This window comes from Rhynchophorus ferrugineus, unplaced genomic scaffold (assembly GCF_030347505.1).
Source record: "Rhynchophorus ferrugineus isolate W39M unplaced genomic scaffold, kcgeb_rfMv2 rfM9, whole genome shotgun sequence".
Taxonomy (NCBI): Eukaryota; Metazoa; Arthropoda; class Insecta; order Coleoptera; family Curculionidae; genus Rhynchophorus; species Rhynchophorus ferrugineus.
The window spans coordinates 17,234,066-17,258,440 of NW_027472588.1; the positions used below are offsets into that span (position 1 = coordinate 17,234,066).

Here is a 24,375-nt window from a genome sequence, read left to right on the forward strand (position 1 = left end):
ATCGATTCGCGAATTTGAGTTAACACACAACTGCATACTGTCATATGAGGGCAAAAGTTATGATTGCAGCGACGGATGAGGTCGTTTCAGCATGGATAAGGGGTGGAGGTTAGCGGTGACGCGATGCTAAGCTCCCAGCATGTCGACCAGCTCGCGAACAAGCGCGTTTTCAGAACTTGAGCTGTGTTGTTTGTGGAATGATTGAGATATGAAGTGCTTGATTTCTTGAATATGATTATTTCTGACAAACCATGGAGCGTTTAAGATTCTCCTGAAGAGCTTATTTTGGAAAACTTGAAGCCGTTTCACCTGGTTGGATGTAATAAACTTGAACTAGACATTAGATCCGTAGAGGAGTACGGACCGAATTAACATCTTGTAAAATAAGCATTTAATAGAGATGGAAAGTCTGCTAGAAGGGCAGATCAGAGAAGATAACAGGTTTGCTATCACCGAACCTTTCTGGATTGGGAATGCCAACCGAACCGTCTGTCGAAGTGGAGACCATGGACGTTATCCAGCCATGGAATTATTGCGGTGTCGATCTTAAGTTGCCAGATCCACAGTGCTTAACGCTTTTTATGGAAAATAATGGCCTGGGTTTTCAGGGGGTTGATTTGCAACAACCAGAATTTGAACCACCTGATCGCACGATCGAGCTGCTTCTGTAAACGTTCATGAATTGTAACTTCGAACTTGGTGGTTGTGAAGAAAGCAGTGTAAAACGCGACATTAATGTGCTCTTTTCTCGGCAGATCTGATATAAAGAGGTTAAATAAGGTTGGGGCCAGCGAGGAATATAGAGGTACGTCAGCTTCGATTTGTTTTCTACTGGAAAGTGTTTTCCTGATCTTGATCTGGAAAGAACTGTTCGATAGATAGGACTTGATGAGAGCGCATTTTGCGATCAAACCGTCCTGCCAGACCTTGTTGAAGGCTTTGGTTACGTCCAAAAGGACTGCTCCAAACATGTGTGCACGGACGGACGGGTAGCCTGATAGACGGATGAGTGGTGAGCGCAAAAGCCGAATTGTACATCAGGAATGATGTTGTTTTCCTTTGTGAAAGAGTTGAGAGCGTAGAGTATTGCTCTCTCGGCAAGCTTCGAAATGGCACTGAGAATGCTCATGGGCCTGTAGTCAGATGGAGATGATTTTGCTCCATTCTTGGGAATAACCGCTATTTGTGCGTGTTTCTAAGATGCCGGGAAATGTGTGCCAGTTTCGCGAGCTGCTTATGCGGGAGCTTTTTTAATTGGGTAATCGATATTCCGTCGAAACTTGGAGATTTTTTGGTTTGAAGTTTGTCGACCATAGTTGTAGAGACTTTGGAGACATGAATTGGTTGAGAAGAAAAGCTGGGGTTACTGGTTTTTTTGATAGAGTTGGATTCGTTGATGACAGTGTCGTTGTCTTTAGCTTTAGTGTTTTCTGCGGATGGAAGGCATGTCATCTGAGCCTCGTCCTATCGACTCTAATAAAGTACCAGACTTACTGTACTTTTACATTTCGAAAAGCATCTCATCAAGTCAAATAAAACTCAAGAGTTTGTGCGAATTACCATCTCATTACACTCCAGTATTATTAGGTCTGATAATCCTGGAAAAAAAAAACGAAGAATCCTAATCTTACTTATAATGCAGGTACAAATCAGTTTAAAAGCAAGACTCAAAAGTATTGACGATCTTTTGCAGCAAACTCGAAATAAATTCGGCGAAACAAACCATTTCTTGAAATTAAGTAATTGATAAAAGAAATACCAATAGATAGAAGATTAAGCCTCATAAACCATTTATAGAAATACGAGATATCCAATTTGGATTCCAAAATCACTACTCGACAATCGACCAAGTGCACAATGTAACAACGTTTGTTGAAAAGGCATTTGAAGAACAGAAATATTTTGCCCCGCATTATTTCTGGACGTCTTACAAGCTTTTGACCGGGCATGGCACTTGTGTTTAATCTACAAAATGAGCCATTGCTGGAATTATATCTTTTTGGAAGAAAATGTGGAGTCTCGCACGCTCATCGCTACGTAACCAATGAAGAGCTGCATCGTGACCTCGGAATTAAATTGATATACGAGATGATCCAAGATTTCGCTTTAAAACATGGAATAAAGTTGTTAAATAACAGGAACGTTGAAGCAATACAGCTACTGGACAACACGCAAGAAATCAGAAGATTGAAGTGAGTCAAACAACACGAACTTATATAGTGTATAATGGTTTTCTTAACTTCAGCTCAGGTAATTTAATTTAATTTTCATTTGGGAAGTACATAGTGGTAATAAATACCAGTAGTAATAAGTAGTAATAAGTAGTAATAAATCAATTTGTAAATTAAGATTGTACTAAGCGTATTTAATGTAAGAGTGTAATTAATTAAAAAAAAATGTTACGTTTCCTTTTAATGAAAGATTAACTCACAAAGAGAAGAAAATGTTAATAAAAAATGTAGTAATTAGTACAGTTATTAACACGCATAATTTATTACTTTGCCTTACCATTATCTATGATACTGAATAGTTGACCTTGATTTATTGCACTGGGATACTCCTCGATTCCTCCTTCCGTTGTAGATACGGTAGTCGCACCTTCGACAGTTTTGACGCCACTTTTGACCGATGAGTTCTCCCTGGAAATTTCGCTTGAAACTTCAACTGTTTCGGGTGTAGATGTGGACACGCTAGATTTTAAGGTAGTCAGGGCTGATTGAGTAGAAACCTAAAACATTAAAACATATGCTGACGGTGTTGTTTTCGTGGATAATAGTATAAGAAAAAATGTTGCGCTGTTATTATACTTATGCATTGTTATGATACTGTATAATTCTGTGATTTAAATAGCTTGAGCCTTAATCTGAATTACGAATATATGTTATAAAAGGGTTTTAAACAAAAATATCTATTTACTTACTTTAAAAACTTTTATTTAACGGAAAGAAGAGGCGACTTGCTAAACGGCAATATGCAACGACACTGAGGTTTTGACTGAGAAGCGGGATAGACAGAGCTTCATTACATAACATCTCCCTCCTAAAGAAACGGCTACATGAATGTACGTGGTAGATACTTCGTCTGTACAGCTTATCGTTGCCATAAAAGTTGTTTTCGAGTATCGATTGTACCTTCATCTACCAGTTGCCTTTGAAGATCTTTGAAATGGCACTGTTTCTACGCAAATTTCCATGAAGCCCCCCCCCTATGGAATAATTTTCCAAATTTTGATGATTCCTCTTTATCAACCCTAGATCTAAATCTAATTTTTCCATTGAAAGTTGTCACTGAAATTGATAACTTCAATCCTATAAAGGCACCTGGTATAGATGACATTTCACCTGGATTATTGAAAGAACTGACACGAAAAGCATTCGTCATGTTGACATATTTATTTAATGCCTGTTTAAGACTGAAGCATGTTCCGGAATGCTTTAATGTGGCACAAATAATTATGCTCAAAAAACCTGACAAACTTGCAGAACAAGTCGAATCTTACAGGCCTATTTCGCTGTTACCTGCAATATCAGAACTATTTGAGAAACTAACATTTAAACGTGTTAAAAATTTTGTAATAACACCAGATTTCTAGTTTGGTTTTCGAAATTACCATTCAACAATCGATCAAGTACACAGAGTAACTGCGGCTATTGAAAAAGCGTTTGAGGAAAAGAAATACAGCCCTGCAATATTCCTGGATGTTTCACAAGCTTTTGATAGGCTTTGGCATTTTGAATTAATATGTAAGATGAGCAAATTGTTACCGCGTAACTATTGTGAATTTCTGGAGTCATATCTTTTTGTAAAAAAATTTAGAGTATCGCACGAAATGGCGATCTTGACATTTAAAACTATTTCGGCTGTATATGTTCCTCTCCTATATCTGCTCTACACTGCTGACATTCAACAACAAAAGAAACACTACTTTAAACCTTTGTTGACGACACAATTATTATGGCAAAAAGCATATCTCTGCTTACGGCAGTAGAAAAAGTACAAGTGGCAGTCAACAAAATCTACAAATGGACGAAAGATTGGAAAATTCGACTTAAGAGCTCCAAATCTGTCCACGTTAATTTTGCATTGCGGCGAAGTAATAAAAACTTAATTATATCACTCAATAGATGCCTGAATCCTCAAGTAGAATCAGCTAAATACCTCAGAATCCATCTTGACGGTAGATTAAATTGGAAATATCATGTTAGACAAAAAGCAAAACACATTAGAACCAAAATAAAACAACTATACTAGTTAGTCGGAAGATACTCTCAACTTGATCTAAAATCAAAGAGATTGATTTATAAGACAATTATAAAGCCAATTTGGACCTATGGGGTGTAAATATGGGGTTACACTAAAGATTCAAATCAACTGGTCATCCAATGCGAGGTCAAAACAAGTTTCTTCGATTGATTGCCAATGCTTATCTCTATGTAAACATCAAAGAACTGCACGATGACATATATATTGATGTATTTACTCTCACTCGTCTTGCTTGTGAATTAATCGAAGTACAAATGAAATGTAGTAATAAATTAATTTATAATTCAGATTGTACTAAGCTTATCTAATAAAGATGTTATAAAAAAATTGATGACTCCAATTCCAATAGTCTAAGACTAAGAAGTTAAGCTGCTACAATCCGCCTTTGGTGGCCTTTTATCCTGAATTGCAAGCTTCTGTCCAAATTCCTGTAGACTATGTTAATTCGCAGCAACTTCAGTTCAACTTTGGTGGCCTTGCACCTTGACTGTAATGCATTTTCCACGAAACCACGGACTAGTTGTATTGTTATTGTTATTAATAAGCTTGAATATTTTTTAATTGGAATAGTTTATCGCTAGGAGTCTTTGAGCACCTTGAATCTACCTCTTGTGCGATGCTCTTACTCGACCTCTGCTTAACTACACTATTAAACGCTTTGATTAACTGTGATACGATTGCCAATCCGTTATATTTTTGCCAAAGTTAACCTGTCTTTTTTTCTAAATAATTAATTTTAATCCGGTTAAATGAATGAATTCAAAAGAGAACTTTATGACCTCCTCCGAAACGACGCTAAGGGTTATATTAGAAAACAGACCAACTTATCTCACTTGTTCACCATAAAAAATTTAAATTAGATGTAGATTTAAAACAGATTAGGTAGATTTAAAACAGATGACTGGATACTTAGGGCCGTACGAGTATTACATAACATCGATTTACCAGGTTTGCAAAGAAAATGTTCTCCTTTCAGTTATAGGTCGACACGTTTTTTGATAATTTGGGTAAATGTGATAACTGAGTTAAAACAAACAATTAACGGTACATATTTTTTTATCTAATATACGTCACTAACACACACTAAAATCTTTTCTTTTTCTCAATGAGGCTTCTCTTTGGACACTTTTGCTTGTGTTAAGAATCTGGAAGGACCTTCTTAAGCGCCGAATATTCTGATATAATTGAGACGCCTCATTTTTCTTATTACCCTTGCTCCATCTCTTCAATATTCTGGTGAAGTCATTCATCTTGCCCCTTAATCTCATTTCCCAAAAATTGTCGGTAAGGAGTCGAGAAGGGAACGAGGATAATGTCCTTTTAAACCCTTTAGGCAACCTAAAGTTCTGAATGCTTGTAGCATTCTTTTGATGATTCGTTTATAGTTAGAGCTTTTATAGTAGGAAGCTCTCCTTTCTTCAAAGCTTTTTGCTTCTATCAAATTATGTATCTGAAGTAATCTCCATCTGTAAGAAGGGGAATTGACTTTACAAATTGCTTCACCAATCTTATATTATTTTATATATCGCGGTGGTAAAAGAACCAATATCTCTTGGAGTACGTTCCAATAGTAAGTTCCTTTGACGCCCAACTCCAGATTTAGTCCAGTAATTTGCTCGATCTCTGCTATCCCGTAGGCACAAAAAACAAAGGAACTTGGTAAACCCTGTTGAATCGATATCTGCTACTTCTATCCGTCTAGAAGGACCATGTTGAATTACTCGTTTAATTCATAAATAATTAGTGTCAAAAATAAGTTGTTCTTAAAGATATCACTGATTCACAAAACTGACATCAATTAGTTCCTGGGTATTCTTTATATTTCTTTAAATAAAAATAAACTGTTTCTTAATTACTTATATTACTTACTAGCGACCCGCCCCGGCTTCGCACGGGTGCAATGCTGATACTAAATTAAATACACTACAGAAAAAATATGAACGTTGTATATAAAAACATAGCGGCCCGCTCCGACTTTGCACGGGCATAAAATATATATGCCTATGTCACTCAATGAAAACATGATTAAAATCGATCCAGTATTTTTGGTTCATTCATTACTGCCCTTGGCCTGCACGCATTAAATTTGGAGTAAAACAATTCCTCTTCCCCTATACTTACTATGAAGATTTCCTGCTATCTTTGGAATATCTAAATTCATACAATTTTTATTACATTACACATTTTTAAACGCAAATTTTAAATTTGTAATATCTCCGAAAATATTTGTTTAATTTACATGCTGTAAGGAACCATATTGATCTATATTAATTGCACACTGTATTTAAGGTACTTAATTCGATAAGGATTAATGCCGTATTGCTTAAAATAGCTTCGTAAATAAGCCATTTTCTCACGTAAAAAGTAAACAATAAAAATGGTTAATGTGGGTTATCCCTAAAAGATTAACATATACCATCGCGGACTTTTTTGTAGACCTTTTTATGGTGTACAATACTGTAGTACATTAATTTGATCTAACTCGTAGGGTTAGGCAGCGTTTTTGCTAATTGCTAAATAAGCCTAAAAAAATAGGTTAATTTACGACATCACGTTAGAAACCTCTAAAATTAGCAATGTTGCCTTAGTATATTATGCATGTATTATACATATAAACCTTCCTCTTGAATCACTCTATTTATTGAAAAAAACTACATCAAAATCCGTTGCGTAGTTTTAAAGATTTAAGCGCACATAGGGATATAGGGACAGAAAAGGCGACTTTGTTTTATACTATGTAGTGATGTATACAGTTACAATAGTGCACCTGTATAAAATACCCGAACTACCTTCGATCACACGGAGCGATATTATTTTACAAACTTTGAATACTTTATTGTGAATTAGTCGTGAATGCTTGCGAATTTCTTGGTTCGCCTATTTAAAGTAGTGTGTATGTCACACTTATAAGTGTTTTTCCGTTCCCAAGTAAATTTGGCCAGGCAGTGGCAGTAAAATATCCTGCCAGAGAGACACAAAATAGCGTCGTAAAGCTATAAAAAGCAGATGTTATAAAAACGGCATTTTGGGAAGTAAATATATTAATTTATAAACATATTTAACAATGTTTCTAATTTATTTCTCTGACATCCTGAAAAACCCAGCTTGTTGTCCAAGCAACATGTATAAAATTTTAAAATCGCTGCACACCTTGCAGCACCGTTGTGAAGCAGAGCTACTTATAGGCTTCTTTTTCATGAAACTGTACAATTTTGCTGTATGATTTTGAATATCAAGTGCATTTTAATAATTCTGACGTTATGAAATGAAAAAATCCTGACGTTTTTACATGTTATTTTCCCTTTCAGTATACCAAAATACATATAAGACAGTTGAAAATATTCTAACACCTTTTTTTGTAAGCATTTTAAATAAGCACCACTCTTATTTGAAAAGTTGACTTAATATGTTTAAATTGACAAAACAATGAAATGTTTCGCTACGTCCAACATCTAGATATCGCTACTAGGGTAACTTATTACTTGTTGAAATCGCTATGCTAAGAGAGCATTTTAATAATTCTGACGTTATGAAATGAAAAAATCCTGACGTTTTTACATGTTATTTTCCCTTTCAGTATACCAAAATACATATAAGATAGTTGAAAATATTCAAACACCTTTTTTTGTAAGCATTTTAAATAAGCACCACTCTTATTTGAAAAGTTGACTCAATATGTTTAAATTGACAAAACAATGAAATGTTTCGCTACGTCCAACATCTAGATATCGCTACTAGGGTAACTTATTACTTGTTGAAATCGCTATGCTAAGAGCCGCGACGGGATCTGATTGGCTCATTTCATTTCTATGGTGCGTTTATTGTTTATTTATTATGAGCGCCATTTTCAGTATACCTGGGTAAAGGAATAACGCATTTATGTTTTTATAAAGTTTAGAGATTAAATTATTAGTTCATTAGAATATAAAAGTGGGTAGTACAATAATTAAAGTGAACTCTCGATCTAGGAGGTATTGTGTACTCGGATGCACAGATAGTAAAGAAATGCAGGGTCCTTTTCTTTCGAAGAAGTATTTCTTATTGTATGTCTGTTATTAAAAAATTGTTGATAATGTTAAGAATTCCAAACCGATTGGATTAAGTGTCAGAGAAATTTATGATCGTTACAGCAGGTTTTGTTGTTGTAAGTTGGGATAAGATTATTCATATATATATAAATATCAAATATTTATTTTTTAATTTTTGAAAATAATCCCCTTCCGGAAGAAGCTATGTAAACGGCTGCTATAACTTTTCTTCTTGGATGAATAGATACAACTCAACTAAAATAATAGCTCCTGAACGCAAACCTATTAAGAGAGGTTTAACCGAAATTCAATACACGAGGAATTTTGGTGTAAAGCGACTCAGAACTTAAATTGTGCAAAATTTATTGCCCAAGTAAGAACGTATTTGTTAAGGTGCCTTGAGGGGCTCACTTCATTAAAGAAAAAAAAATGTATTGACTTAAGGCTACTTAACCAAGATAGTTTGGAATTTTATATGGATCTATTAGATTTCATGGAGTCACGAATATACATCCTTGGGCTAGTATGTTTGAGAAATAATTTAAAGTCCTTATTATAAGTTTTTTTGTTCTCATTCGCCTTTAGGAAAATGTAAAGAGGATGAACATGAGGGTATTTTAGATAACTTACATTCCATACTAACAGAGGATGACTCTATAACTTCAATTCCAAATATTCGTATACGAACAAAAGAGTCATGGCAATAACTTATGCCCCAGAAATTTTTTTTATTATACTGCCAGTAGGTCTTTGAGTTATCTCTTTTATTTTATCCCGAGATATTCCCACATCGATAATATAACATATTTTTGTCAAATATCTTTAAAAATGTAAATTTAAAACCATTTATTTGTACACCACATAATGATTTTATAGATAGAATATTAAAAATAATAAGGTGTGCTATATACCTTTGGATAAAATAGAATTTTAACAGGGAAAGACTGAAAAGTTTTCTTTTAGTATAAGAAAACAAAAAGACAGAAGATCTAAGAGATCTCTAATTTGAAATAGGGAAAAGGCTGAAGAAGTAATTTTGATTTATTCCAAAGTCCATGTTTATGATTTTATATATATTTATATATATATATACATATATAATATTTATATTTTATAGATATATTTATTTTTACAGATTATATTTATTTCATTCATTGAATTTAGTGGACCTAAAGTGTAGTGAATACGTGTTTACGTGACCAGACAAAAGGACTGCATCTCATTTTTATTAGTGTTTAAAATAATTTCATCTTATTTTACAACAGTCCTTTTGAAATTCATTTATATTATTTATAGTAAAAAAAACTAGTGCTAAAATAACGTAAGTGAAAAATGAAGTGCGTGAAATAAACAATGTATTTATTTTATTTTTTTTATCCTCTGGAAGTAAATTAAATAAAATATTAAAAATTAAAAAATGGCAAACAATAGCGATTCAACCAAATCACCTGCACACTTTGATATAAGATTAGAACAAACAGCAATAACGCAAACTCCACCATCAGAATGGACTACAGTCGTTAACAAAAAACGATTGAGAAGTCCAGAAGAAGAAATCGCGAGGAAACAAACAAGAATCAGTGACTATTGGTTGCAGAAACCGATAGAGACAAAAAACAGTTTTAGCAACCTGTCGGAAGAAATTGAAGAGAACATACAACCAAGCCCTGAAAAAGTTGTTCCCAAACCACCACCAATAACAGTCTATAAGGTAGGAATAATAAAAAACATCCATGATTTATTAAAAACCATTACTACGAACTATACAATTAAAACAGTGAGCTATGAAACAATTAAAATCCAATTGTTCGAAGCGGATCACTTTAAAGTTCTTATAAAAGAATTAGATGAAAGAAACACCCAATACCATACATTCAGGCCAAAATCCGAGAGAACATTTAAATTCGTACTAAAAGGATTACATCACGGGACGGACTTTAACACCATCAAGGTAGCACTAGCTGAAAAAGGCCACGAGGTCGTAAATATTCACAATATACGACATCACACGACAAAAAAACCTCTGCCTATGTTTTATATAGACATAAAACCTAATGGAAACAATAAGGCGGTGTATGAAATCACCAAATTGGAAAATAATATTATTAAATGCGAACCACCACATATAAAAAGAATTATACCACAATGCACAAGGTGTCAAGCGCACGGGCACACAAAGACTTACTGTCGCAAATCATATAGATGCGTAAAATGTGCAGGAGAACATAAGACAGGAGATTGTACTCGTAAAGTTCGCGATGAAAAAGTGAAATGTGTCAACTGTAACGGAAATCATCCAGCGAACTACAAGGGTTGCGCAGTTCACAAGCAACTACAGCAGAAACTCTATCCTGCCTTAAGGGAAAAAAGGCATCAACAAAAACAATCCACTACTACCAATTTACCACTACCCACCAGAACAAGTCAACCAGACATAACTTATGCCCAAATAGTTGAAAATGGTTCAGCACAAAAACGAGAGACAATATCTCAACCTACTGAAACCAGCAACATCTCAAGATTAGAAAATATGATGGCCAAACTAATGGATCAAATGAGTACGATGCTTGGTCTACTCACAACCGTCGTAAGCAAACTTGCCTAATGCCTGAAACCAATAGCTACAAAATCGCCGTCTGGAATGCCAATGGGCTCCAACAACATGCCAGGGAACTAAAAATGTTCGTAATTGAACAAAATATTGACGTTATGATGGTTTCCGAAACACACTTTACGGACAAAAATTATTTGAAAGTTCCTAAATATAAGCTTTATCATACAAATCACCCTGATGATAAAGCACATGGAGGTACAGCCATAATAATTCGAGATGATATAAAGCATTTCGAAAAAGAAAAATTCCGCAAAGACTACCTGCAAGCCACCAGTATAACCATAGAGGAAGCCCATGGACCATTAACAATTTCTGCGATTTATTGCCCACCCAAACATAACAACAAGGCAGAACAATTTCAAGAATTCTTCCGTACGCTAGGTAATAGATTTATAGCAGGAGGAGATTATAATGCAAAACATTTAATGTGGGGTTCAAGAATAATAACCTCAAAAGGTAGAGAACTGCTCAAAGCCATAAGGATAGATAACTTACAACATATCTCTACTGGTGAACCAACATATTGGCCTTCAGACAGAAATAAAAAACCAGATACAATAGATTTCTGTATTACAAAAAATATTGATCCAAAAAAGTGTCAAGCAGAATCATGTTTCGACCTGTCTTCTGATCATTCACCAATAATAGTAACAATTTCTTCAAAAATTACCATCAAAGATAAACCCCCTTCTCTGTGCAATAATAGAACTAACTGGCCCTCATTTAGAGAAAACTTAGACCAAAATATCTCTCTAAACTTACCGTTACAAACTGAAATGGATATAGAAATAGCAGCAATAAATCTTACAAAAAATATACAGGAGGCAGCATATTCCGCGACTCCCAACATTGAAACATTTCCAAGAAAAAATACACATATATCATGTACAATACAGAAAAAGATAGCAGAAAAAAGAAAGTTACGACGAAATTGGCAACAGCAAAGGACTGAAGAGAATAAAAGAAAATTTAATAGGGCCATAAAAGAGCTGAGAGATCTAATCCAAATCGAACAGAACCAAGGCATTCAAGAATACCTAGAAAACTTGACATCAACTGAGGCTACAGACTATTCGTTGTGGAAAGCAACAAAAAAGCTTAGGAGATCCCAGCAGCATAACCCACCTATTAAAACAAGCGAAAATAATTGGGCGAGAAGCAATAAAGAGAAGGCCGACATTTTCTCAAAACACTTAAAAAATGTTTTTAAACCTTTCCAGTCTCAGCTACATAAAGATGACGAAAATAAAATTACTAGCTTTCTAGATTCGCCATTTCAAATGGATTTACCGCACGAGAAATTAACGGTCAAAAAAGTTAAACATACAATAATGAGAGAGATTAATATTAAAAAAGCTCCTGGTTATGACTTAATTACTGGCAAAATTTTAAAAGAACTATCAGAAAAGGCTATAAAACTATTAACATATATATTTAATGCTATGCTACGAATTAATTACTTCCCTAGTATCTGGAAAGTAGCTAAAATATTAATGATACTTAAACCAGGAAAAATACCAGAAGATGTGACCTCCTACCGACCTATAAGTTTATTACCAATAATCTCGAAAGTTTTCGAGAAGTTATACATAAAAAAACTAAACTATATAATAGAAAAAAGAAAAATTATTCCAGAACATCAGTTTGGCTTTCGCAATAAGCATGGGACTATAGAACAAGTGCATAGACTTGTAAACCAAATAAACGCTGACCTAAATGCCAAAAGATATTGTTCGGCTGCTTTCCTAGACATATCTCAGGCTTTTGACAAAGTATGGCATACGGGCTTGCAGGTTAAACTAAAGAAACTTCTCCCTCATCCGGACTATCAGCTACTAAAATCGTATCTCACTGACAGACATTTTATCGTAAATCAAGGCGATGAACATACCGAATTAAATCCCATATATTCAGGAGTTCCGCAAGGTAGTGTACTGGGTCCAGTACTGTATCTTCTGTATACGGCTGATCTGCCCACCACAAAAATAACTACTGTGGCAACATATGCAGACGATACAGCAATCTTAGCATCCCATGAAGATCCAGTCACAGCATCAATAAACCTACAAACCCACCTGGAGCAAATCCAATTATGGTTGAAGACATGGCGCATTAAAGCCAATGAATCAAAATCCACGCATATAACGTTTACCCTGCGTAGAAGAACATGTCCACCAGTAAATATCAATCATCGCCAACTCCCCCAAGCAGACCATGTTAAATATCTTGGTATGCATTTAGATCGACGCCTAACCTGGAAGAAGCACATACTCTCTAAACGGAAACAACTAGGACTAAAATTATATCAAATGTATTGGCTCATTGGGCGCAAATCCAAGTTATCATTAGATAACAAGGTATTGCTGTATGAGTCTATACTCAAGCCCATTTGGACATATGGAATTCAACTATGGGGTACCGCTAGCAAATCCAATATATCCATCATTCAACGGTTCCAAAATAAGGTGTTGCGTGCCATTGTTGATGCTCCGTACTATATTTCAAATAAAGTGATACAACGCGATATTCCTCTAGAACCTATAACGAGTGTAATCCAACGTGTTTGTGTGAAGTACTTCGAAAGAGTGTCAGTGCATCCCAATGTACTCGCTAATTAGCTAAATATGCGACGTGATAGTGAAGTGCGTAGACTAAAACGTTTAACACCACCTGATCTGATTACTGGACATATGTAGAGTTTAGAATAAGCATTAGAATAAGACTAATTAATTAAGATAATATTTTATACAGAAGATTGCTTAATGAAGTGATTTTCTACATGCCATGTATATATAATATAAACAGAAGAAATACTTATTGCCAATAGGGCAGATTGTGGACTCACGAAGAGTAATAATAAAAAAAAAAAAAAAAATTCATTGAATTTTATTCAATAAAGTTATTTCATAAATTAAATTGTTTTGTATTAAAATTTTATTGGTCTAATTTAACGTGACATCAGGGCTGTAACGTGACGCATCTGCGTGGCAAACTTGATCAAAAAACCAATGACATGTCTTCACTGGGAAATGTTTTTTTACAGATGCCTATAATGTAGATTTAAATTGGCCAATCAAATTACTTGAATAGCCGATAAAGCCCCATCTGGATGTTTGACAAAGCAAAAACTATTCGCCGGAGACCCCTACTGAGTTTACTCTCTATTACTCTATGTAGATTATTTCTATAAGATTATTACAGTTTACAGTACTGTATAGTACATACGGGGATTTCCTTGACCTGAAATAATACATGGACAGTTGTTTTATCAATATCAATCAATCAAACAAGGTAAAAGTAACAAAAAGGTAAAAGATTGAGTAATAATTCTTAACATATGTTCTTAACATATATATATATATATATATATATATATATATATATATATATATATATATATATATATATATATATATATATATATATACATTGCTTTTAAAGGAGGATTTAATTCTGTGCAATCTCTAATACAATTGCTTAAAACGGATTCGAATATTTCCAAAAGGGATTTGCTTCAACAAATCCAACATCCTGGGGTCGAAATTAAGCACGACACTATAACGCAAGATAAAGGAAATGATGGAGAAACGCGAGAATCGGGCTCGGAAAAGGGTCAAGGCTACTTTCTGATAAGGTTTATGGTAATCGGAGTGGATCTAATCTAGAATTGACCGTTTTCTCCAATATGCTGACTGAGACCGTATATAGAAAGGTGACGCAGGTTCGAGGATATTCAAAATGTATTTATAGACGATCTCTTTTTTCCAAGTTAACGTGAAATAACACGAGATCTGATTTTTAAATTATGCATATAACTATAGGATTTGAGTGTAACAAGAATATTAGTATTACTAAGTATTATCCAATGCTAACCATTGTTTTTCTCGTCTGTACTACTACTCGTGGTTATTTTGGTTAATCCATGGGTTTATTTATTAAACGTATAGAAGAACTATATTTATTTCGAAACATGTTTGTATTAATTTTCTATGGAAAAGATCGAAAGATGGACTAAGAGTTTTATAAAGAAATAGCGTTATATGTGGTTTGGTCTTGAAAATGCCTTTTGTTATTGAAGGAAACTTTGAAGCAAAGGAAAAATATATTTCATATTTACATTGGTTTTGTTTAAATTACTAAAATAATAGGTATAGTAAAATTAATTTCATAATTGTTGCATAACACTTTTAGAATGATTCAATTTACGTCTCTGTTTTGTCAATAATACAAGTTTACAAATTTGGTTTAACTTTTGGACCCGAGCAGATATAAACCATTCTTAACGTTATTTGATGTCCTGAACTCAGATCCCCAATCCCTTTGGCAATATTGGTTCTAGTTTTCGACTTTGCTCATGGTGACAGCATTGTGTTCTTATAACGGCTGTTAGTTGACGACGTTGCCATTATTTGGAACTTGTTTTTGTGCTGAGATTGTGCTTCAAAATGCGTAAATAGCAGATATAACGTTACAAAGTTGATTGAAGGTGTTTTTGTTACTTTTATGAGTGTTATATATTCGGTAAAAATGGAAAATATCAAGACAATGGTTCTCAAAAATGCGTATTTGCAGTACTTTCGTATTGCTGCAGTAAACACTGACAAGCCAGGTACCTGTTTTGTATCGCGTGAAGATACCAAGTGCACAGAGTAACAGTGGTTGTTGAAAAGGCATTCAAAGAAAAGAAATACTACCCTGCAATATTCCTTCGAAAAAGTACAAGTAGCAGTCAACAAGATCTACAAATGAACTAGACACTGGAAAATACAACTTAATAGCTCCAAATATGGTCATGTTAATTTTGTGTTGCGGCGAAATGATAAATATTTAATTATGTCACTTGACGGATGCCCGATTCCTCAAGAAGAATCAGGCAAAAATATCTAGGCATACATTTCGATGGTAGGTTGAATTGGAAATATCATGTCAAACAAACAACTGAACAGATTAGACTAAAAGTCAAGCGACTCTCAACTTGAGCTATCAAGAAATTGGATTATTAGTCAACAATAAAGCCAATTTGGACCCACGGGGTGCAAATATGGGATTGCACTAAAACATCAAACAAATTAGTAATCCAATGCATCCAAAACAAAGTTCTACGATTAATTACCAACACTTATCGCTACGTAACCAATGAAGAGCTGCACGATGACCTGGGAATCAAATGGATATACGAAGCGATCCAAGATTTCGCTTTAAAATATGAAATAAGTTTGCTAAATTATAACAACGTGGAAGCAATACAGCTATTGGACAATACTCAGGAAATCAAAAGATTGAAGCGAACCAAACTACACGAACTTGTTTAGTATATAAGTGTATTCTTAACTTTAACTTAAGAAGTTTGGTTTTATTTTAGTTTGGGAAATACATACTGATGTATTAATCCCCTACTCGCCTTGCTTGTATATTAATGCAAGTACAACAGAACAGTAGTAATAAATTAACTTGTTGATTAAGATTATAGTAAGCATATCTAACCTAAGATTTAATTAACAAAAAAAACTTGCTGAAGATATACATAATATATATTTATATATGAGATATAATTTTTATTTTCTGTGGCAATGTTATGGAGAGAACGGAAAAATTATGTAGGTGATTGTTATTTTTGCTAGATGAATTTCGTTAGTATAAATGCCAAAAAAAAGCATTTAAAAGCAATATAAATATGCTGACGTGCCATCAGTGTTGAAACTATTTCTATATATGGACAGTGATCCATTAAGTTTTTAACCAAATTGTTGTTAATTATATTCAAAAATCAAAGAAGCAATATTTGTTGGATCTGATATTCGAAAACTGATGTCTGACGTAAATTTTATAAAATTTTTAACGCTCATGTAGTACGGAATAAATGTTTTTAAAGGACATAAATAAATTTGTAAAGCTCTTGGTGTTCACATTGCACTTTATGAAGCATGAAGTTATCGGTATAAACCCAATCTAGTTCAACACATACCTTTTGCTGATAACAGGTCAACAAAAAGACCTGGTATACTTGTGATTATTAACATAGGAGAAGAAAGGGACATCTGATGCTGTAGTAAGCCAAGCCGGTCAAGCTGGCGGATTTGGGCATTTGCTTCCTCAAGATAGTCGTGTGGAAGAGGGGAAATATTACAATCGAGATTAAATTTGATTCTTTCGGATACGATGGTTCAGGCATGTTCTGCAAAATGTGACAAATTAGTTTTTTTGATCCCTAAAAAGATATGGATTAAGATCATGATCTGAAAAAGGATACTAATATTGACATTAGAATCTTGCGGCACTGACAGCAGCGTACGGTACTTTCCCCGAGCGCTGGTCAAGGACTGATGATTAAGATGATGATGACATAATGCAACATAGACCTGCATAGAGGTCTGAGTATCCACACAGTTAAAGAATAAATGAACAGCACATCGCTTACAGATATAACTTTGGTAACGACTGTAAAGGGATTGTGTAAAAGTAGAGAATAGTATGCAAGTGAGAAGAATATAAAATTGAAATAATAAGATACATTGCATAATTGTATGAACTATAGTAGATTAGTCTTAACAATTGTCAGAACTAATGTAATGTTTGGTCATATAAAAAGTCGAATACTTACATATTCTGTTTCCTCTGTTTGTTGCTTCCCCGCAGTTCCACCAACAAAAACCTTTTCTGTTATGCTTGAATCCAAAGTGACTGCATGATTCGTAGTTGTGGTACCGTCTGTTGTTGCTTCCATTTCGATGGCACTGGATGATGTGGATGTGGAATGAGAGTCCTCTGAGGCTCCATTTTGCTGAGTAGTCAAGACGGTGACGTCATGATGGGAGGCTTTCCAAGACAATTCTGCACGTGACACCTTAGAAATAAGTGTATTGTGTAATTAACGACTTACGATGATTATTAACAAGTTTACGTTTATGACTGGGCTTTTGGTGGTGGATGCGGGACTGAGGGTATCTTCCGTTTCTCGACGATGTCTTGTCGCCATTCCATAGTCTACGTCGATGGTGTTCGATACCCAACTTTTGGTGGTTTTGCCGGTTATGCTGTTATCGTCCAGAGTGGTTGTTTCAAAGTCGTCAGTGGTGGAGGATTTCAACAATTTATCATCGTCGATGTCCTCATGGGAAATGGTACAAGACAATTGCTTCAGCATTTCCTCACGATCCTGGAAAAAATGGTCATAGGTAAATAACTATTGATTTGGAAAAGAGCTAAACTTGAAAACTTGGAAAGTTTGATGTTCTAAAATATTTACTGCAATATTTTAGAACCACTTCTGCAACGCTGTTAGTTGGTGTTGTTAATTGAATATATTTTTATGCGTAAGTATAATTTCGTGTACCTATATATTAATCGGCTTAGTGAAGATTATAGAAAAAATAAATCTGGAGGCGTGAAATTGGGAATGGTTAAAGCTTATATCGAGGAAGAATTTTTAGGCCTAGTATTTTTGTGTAATATGTGTTACGAATAAATCTATTCCAATAGAACGAAAAATGCCCAAATCAAGCAACCTTAAATAGCGGTCAGATCCGTGATACAAAATATATAAACAAACCAGCAGAATTATATATTATTAACTGACCCGGCAGACTTCGTACCGCCTACTGAGTTTTCCTAAAATGAATTAGATATTTACAGGCACACACAGTTATGATACAGTTTGTTAATCAATTTAAAGCTTTCTGATAAACTATATTTTTTGTTTTGTTTTGTGCTGCGTAAATAAATAAAAATGACGGTTTTCCGACGCGTGAACATGTGAACAACGACATATAATTGTCTATACGCGAAACAGGGAAACTCCAAGTTGATTCTGCAAACTTCCAACGACTGGCCTTAAGATTTATTTATGGTCATCGCAAAGGTCAGACATACTGGAAATTGTAAACGTTTAAAATCGAATGGTACATCCGTTGCAATCATCGGTATACGCGAGATCAAGACATCCTCTTCTTTGTATTTTCCCGTTATGATTGTTGCCTCAATGACGTTATTCATCATTTTTTTCACTGCCAGTCTTGTTCCATTGCACTGTCGAGGTTGATTAATATTACGCAGCATGATGACATCTGATCCTACTTTTAACTGCAAATTGTGAGGTGGTAATCTAGGCAATTCCAGTGAATTTAAAAAATTCGTGGGATAGATTTGAAGGAAACCAACTATCCCGAAAGAAAATTCTGAATGGTCTCATTGATATCCTCGACAAACTCGAATCCTCGACTTTTTTCCTCCTGACTATTTTCTAAGTAGACTGCTAAATGGACTACTGTAGGGCGCCTTTCATGGATTGCAAATGAAAAGATACGCCAAATTGCTTCATTGCTATCTACATAGCGACCCATCCGGTACTATGATATTTCGTCATTTGCATTTGTTACAGCAAAGATGGTCATATCGCTACCTTTGTTAACATATTCACATATGTACTTTATAGACTTCACTGAGTTACAATATTATAATTATAATAATATTGGCGAGTATGGTACGATCCAACGATTGTCTATATCAACATTATGTCCTCCTTCCTTCACAACTACCGATCGTCCATTAGCCGCAACTGATCGGCGACGATTCAATGGGTATCCATCATTTTGCGTTATGGTTATAGTTTTAACACTTGTGGTCAACCATAAAGGGTGAATTGTAGTTGAAAACTCCGCAAGGTATCATGTGTTTGGTAGCTACCGCATGCAATTTTGGGTCTACTGTGGGAAAGTGGGCATGATATTGTCCTGTATAATATGTGTAGCACCAAATGGTGTCATCTGGAAACAGCGGTTATATTTCTGAATATTGGCCAAGAAGTTCTTACAATCATTTCCAATTCCAGAAACTAAAGAGCGTAAACGATCTGGTGGTGGGACCAATTGTGGCAATTTTACTTTGCCTCCAGCACAACATACTCCAGTAGATTCACCACAGTATTTTAACGTCTTGCAATATTTACAAATTATTGTCATTTCCCCAATTGTTACCGATTTGTCGCGAGATCGAAGAGTGAAATAAATAAGCAAAGAAAAATGCAATTTTATTTAAAAATTTAGGTAAAGAAATTATCCTTTTAATCGCCGGGTGTATTTACTGTTTCTGTAATATATATTTTAGGTGGGAAATATGGATATAAGATAATGACTATGTAAACATATAAATGAAGTAATGAAAATATGCAGAATTTAAAATGAAACTAACTACATAGTTTTCATAAATGGAACACATAGGAGAATTAGAAGAAATTATCAATTATAACAGTACATTTGTAAACATTCTAAAGCATTGATAAATATTAACGTGTATTACGATAAATACAATAAGATATGTAATTATATGACATTTTATTCTTTGAACCTTGTATCAATTATTTTGATTATTTACTTTGTAGACCTAAGTTTTGGAAAATATATATTTAATTTAATGATGGTACGTACATTCTTTTACTATACATTACTAAATTGTAAAAAACAAATTACCTAATTGTGTTCGTTTTTGTCTTGATATAAAAACATGCATTACTTCATTTATTATTCCATACTTACGTTTATAACATAAAAGTAAAGAAAGATTATATATACTTATATTTGATGCCCTGAAGTAGTTAGAGCTCTGAAATTATTTTGTTTATGATATGATGTTATAATGCTCAGTGGCATAGTAATTTACACTTATTAATACTTTGTTGATTATTGAAAGTTAATGGAAATTAGATTTATATAAATGCAATTCAAAAAATGTTAGTGATTGTTAGTTCTTGAAATAGCTTGCATGTATTTTAATATGTCTTAATATACAGACATTAATTATTTTAATTAATGTCATTTATCAAATATATTTTTGATCTTAATTGAATATGCTGTGAAAACAAGTTTTAGTATTATATTATGTTTAACCTTTTACTCTATTACGAGAGAAACATGATTAATTTAATACATTGTGGTCGAATTTCGACCATAGGGCGATCACTACTTATAATAACGATTTACTATAAATATTACTAATAAATGTATTAAAAGTTAACTGATACTAAACACTGACATAATTAAAGCATAATTAACTTATTTGTAGGTGTTGGTCATATTTGACATCCGTCGGTGGACTTATATCACCTCATATGTTAATGTTCGAATGCCTTAGAACTGATAAATCCATTTTATTGGGTGTATGTGTAACGACCGCTACAGCTCTTTAGGTCACCAAAATACCTTTTCTTATTGCCATTTTTCTCTTTTCTATTTTATTCCTTTCCTCTACCACTTCCGCATAATTTTGACCTTATCTAATATCCGTTTCATTCTCCTGTCGACCACATGTAAACTTATAACTATAGACAATAACAGTACTCATGCAGCATTATTGAGTTTTTCAGTGTATACAGATGCTAATTGTGTGTAACACTAAAAATTACATTTTCCACATTCATTATTTCTGTTTGATTTGAAGAAATCTGCTGCGAGAGCCCATAAAACACTTTTAGGAGCTTACGGCGCTGCTAAATGGTCTCAGAACTGAAACAGTTTGAGACAATGAATTACAATTATTGGACAAGTTGCAGTCAAAGAAATTTCAAAGATTTTAGCAGTTCAAAGTTTCAAGAGGAGGGAAAATGGTTACCATATGAATTAACTAAACATTTTATATCGAACAGTTTTCACATCGCTTGCAATAGCGGTTTCATTGTCAGGAAAAATAGTTTTATATAGCATATTGTGCGATTAAAAGTGAATCTACTAAAACAATTCCAATTACAAAACGCAGTGAATAATCCAAAAGAGCTATACACATCGACATCCAAGCGGAATATACATGACCATAAAGTCTTGCTGTATATATAGTAAGATCAGTAAGGTGTACTGCATTTCGAGCTGGTAAAACCATATGAAACTGTTAATGCAAATATTTAATGATGTAAACTGGATACACTGATTGATGTATTGTTGCAAAAATGGTCAGGAAACACAAGTAATTGGTGCAAAAACTATCTTCTTGTATGATAACTCTCCGCCACACGTTGTAAGAATTGTGAAGGATACACAGGTGCAGATCCAACGGAAAGTTCCGTACTCGTCGGGCATAAATCCTTCTGATTATGAGTTATTCAGACTGATGCAATATGGCTTGGTTTGCACATGGTTTCAAAATGCTGAAGAAGTGTGAAAATGTATCGATGAGTTGAATTTGGTGTCAAACAAAAATTGAAAAGTTTTCGACACGGTATCGCCATGTTACCGGAAAGATGAGAAAGTTGTTGAAAATGATGGAAAATACTTTGACGAATTATATACTGCACATATATGGTGAATTATATATTGTAAAATTCGACACCATTATAATATTTGATATCTTACAACAACGAATTCAAGATTTTTAAAGGAACAGCAAGCTGTGATCTCAATGGATGCCGCATCCATCGACAATGGAACAAAAACACATTCAAGTGCCATTTTACTATTTAACCATTAAACTATTTTGCGTATTGTTTTTCTCACTACGGGTTTTCTAAGAGTTTTCTGATGATCCACTAGCCATTTTCTTTGCCTTTGAAGCGAGTTTACCTTCAGAAATCTCACAAGAAAATGTTGAAAGTGTGCTACATCAGTGTTTTTCGGATGCAAACTGATTTTGTTCGTAGATTGCCCCCAAGATGGTAAAACAATAAACTTAGATTATTACAGTAACGTTCTGGGCCTTTTGGGTACAAAACTACCAATTTTTTTACAGAAAAATCATTTTTCAATAAGATAAAACATTTGCTCATTCAGCTTAAAACAACATCATAAAACAACAACAAAACGATTTTGTCAAACCAAAAAGTAGGAGTAGATTTTGTGATTTTTATATAATTTTCATCAACTTATTGAAAACCCTAGCAGACTTCTAATATCTACAGACAAATTTCTCTACATAACATTTTATTAGGCTCTGGCCAGTTTCATTTATTCATATCTCGTGTTGTTCTTGATCGATTTTTTCTTTTGCCTCATTAATCTCTCTCAGAAACTGTCATTCATTAATAGCCTTTTCCAAGCAATCCATCACATCTCCAAAGCTTATACATTATACAATAAAAGAATGGTCGACATTTTGAAAATATAGCGAGAAAAACAACCGTCTAAATAGAAAATAATAGCATAAACGGTGCAATCGAAATTCTAATTTAGTTTTATGCAATAAAATAAATTTATTAATACTAATTTAGGGTAAATGATGTGGCTCGGTGAATGGAGGTAAAACGAAATGAAACAGTGGTGTTTACATTATGTGACCGTTATTTATTGGCTATATAAAAAAATGTGAAAAATACGATTAGATAAAACGGACGGCAGCGGTGTTACCTGGAGACGAGGCTTGGGCAGTCGATGGTTGAGCACTGAATGAATCGAAATACCCTTCAATCACATCCCAGATAAACGTCTCAGGGTTGCGAGCTATTCGTTATCGAGTTCTAGTTGGCGCTGCTGGCACCCCGTACGTGTTCAAACATCTGGGATTAGATTTCTGGGTATTTCGTAGACCGTTATTCCACGATGTACAATTCGACATGCCTCAAGGTCACTACACTAATAATAATAATATTATTATAAAGGTATAATTTTAAAAATAATTTAAATTAATTTTTTAAATAATAAATTTTTTAAAATCATTTTAATTACTTGTAGGCATTCTGCAAACATTCCTCATTATTTAGTGTTTTCTTTGGACGATAGCTCAGACCATTACCAAAAATGGCATCAGTCATCTACAGATGTGAAAGAGAAGTGGATAAACATAATCGGTGCTTATAACAATACCTATAATGTGCTTAAAACGTTACTTGATGCTACATGGAATAAACACTACTAATTTCTATTAAAATTTATTAACAATTTAATACTTTGATTAATATTACGTTAATAAGAATTATGTTTCAAGAGTGTGATATTAATTATTTGTTTAAAATATAGTTACCGTTTTGAATAATTGTTATGTTGTATAAATACATACTGTTGTACTGAACATTACAACTAATCTTTCAAATTATTTATTTTGCTTTCTTTCTTTATTTATTCTTATTATTTTTTTTTATACTGGTGGTTAATTCTCCTAGTAATTTCTTACGAAATACCAGCAATGTCTTTAATCTTAATTAAAGCGTTATAGCAGGAAGTCAATGGAATACCACACATACAGATTTGACGCGTGTTTACTAATTTTGTGACCCAATTTTAACGTACAATTTTACGTTGCTAGTTAACTTTGTATATTAATTTCAAAAGCTAACCGCTAATTTTCTACGTCGGTGATTTTAAATGATATTTTGATTAAAAAATAGCTGCGTGTGTGCTGGTGGGAGATTGAAGTTTCGTGATAAATTTGTTGTCATGCGAAATAATTAATTTATTATTGTAATAATAATTAATTATAATTCAATAAGGTTGCTTTAATTTGGCAATTTTGATTATTTTTAGTTAGTATACATTGTAAATTGATACATTTTGAAAT

The 24,375-nt window shown here is 33.8% G+C and overlaps 1 protein-coding gene across 1 annotated transcript in view; it reads right to left on the reverse strand.

The window, feature by feature from the left end:
* The window catches only part of LOC143202112 (uncharacterized), a 506,901-nt gene that overhangs the window by 3,133 nt on the left and 479,393 nt on the right, over positions 1-24,375 (reverse strand). The window contains exons 6-8 of the mRNA XM_076413396.1: positions 17,807-18,061; positions 17,507-17,749; positions 2,509-2,728 (exon numbers count right to left, since the gene is read on the reverse strand). Coding sequence (XP_076269511.1) covers positions 2,509-2,728; positions 17,507-17,749; positions 17,807-18,061 — 718 coding nt within the window. The remainder of the gene's footprint in view (positions 1-2,508; positions 2,729-17,506; positions 17,750-17,806; positions 18,062-24,375) is intronic.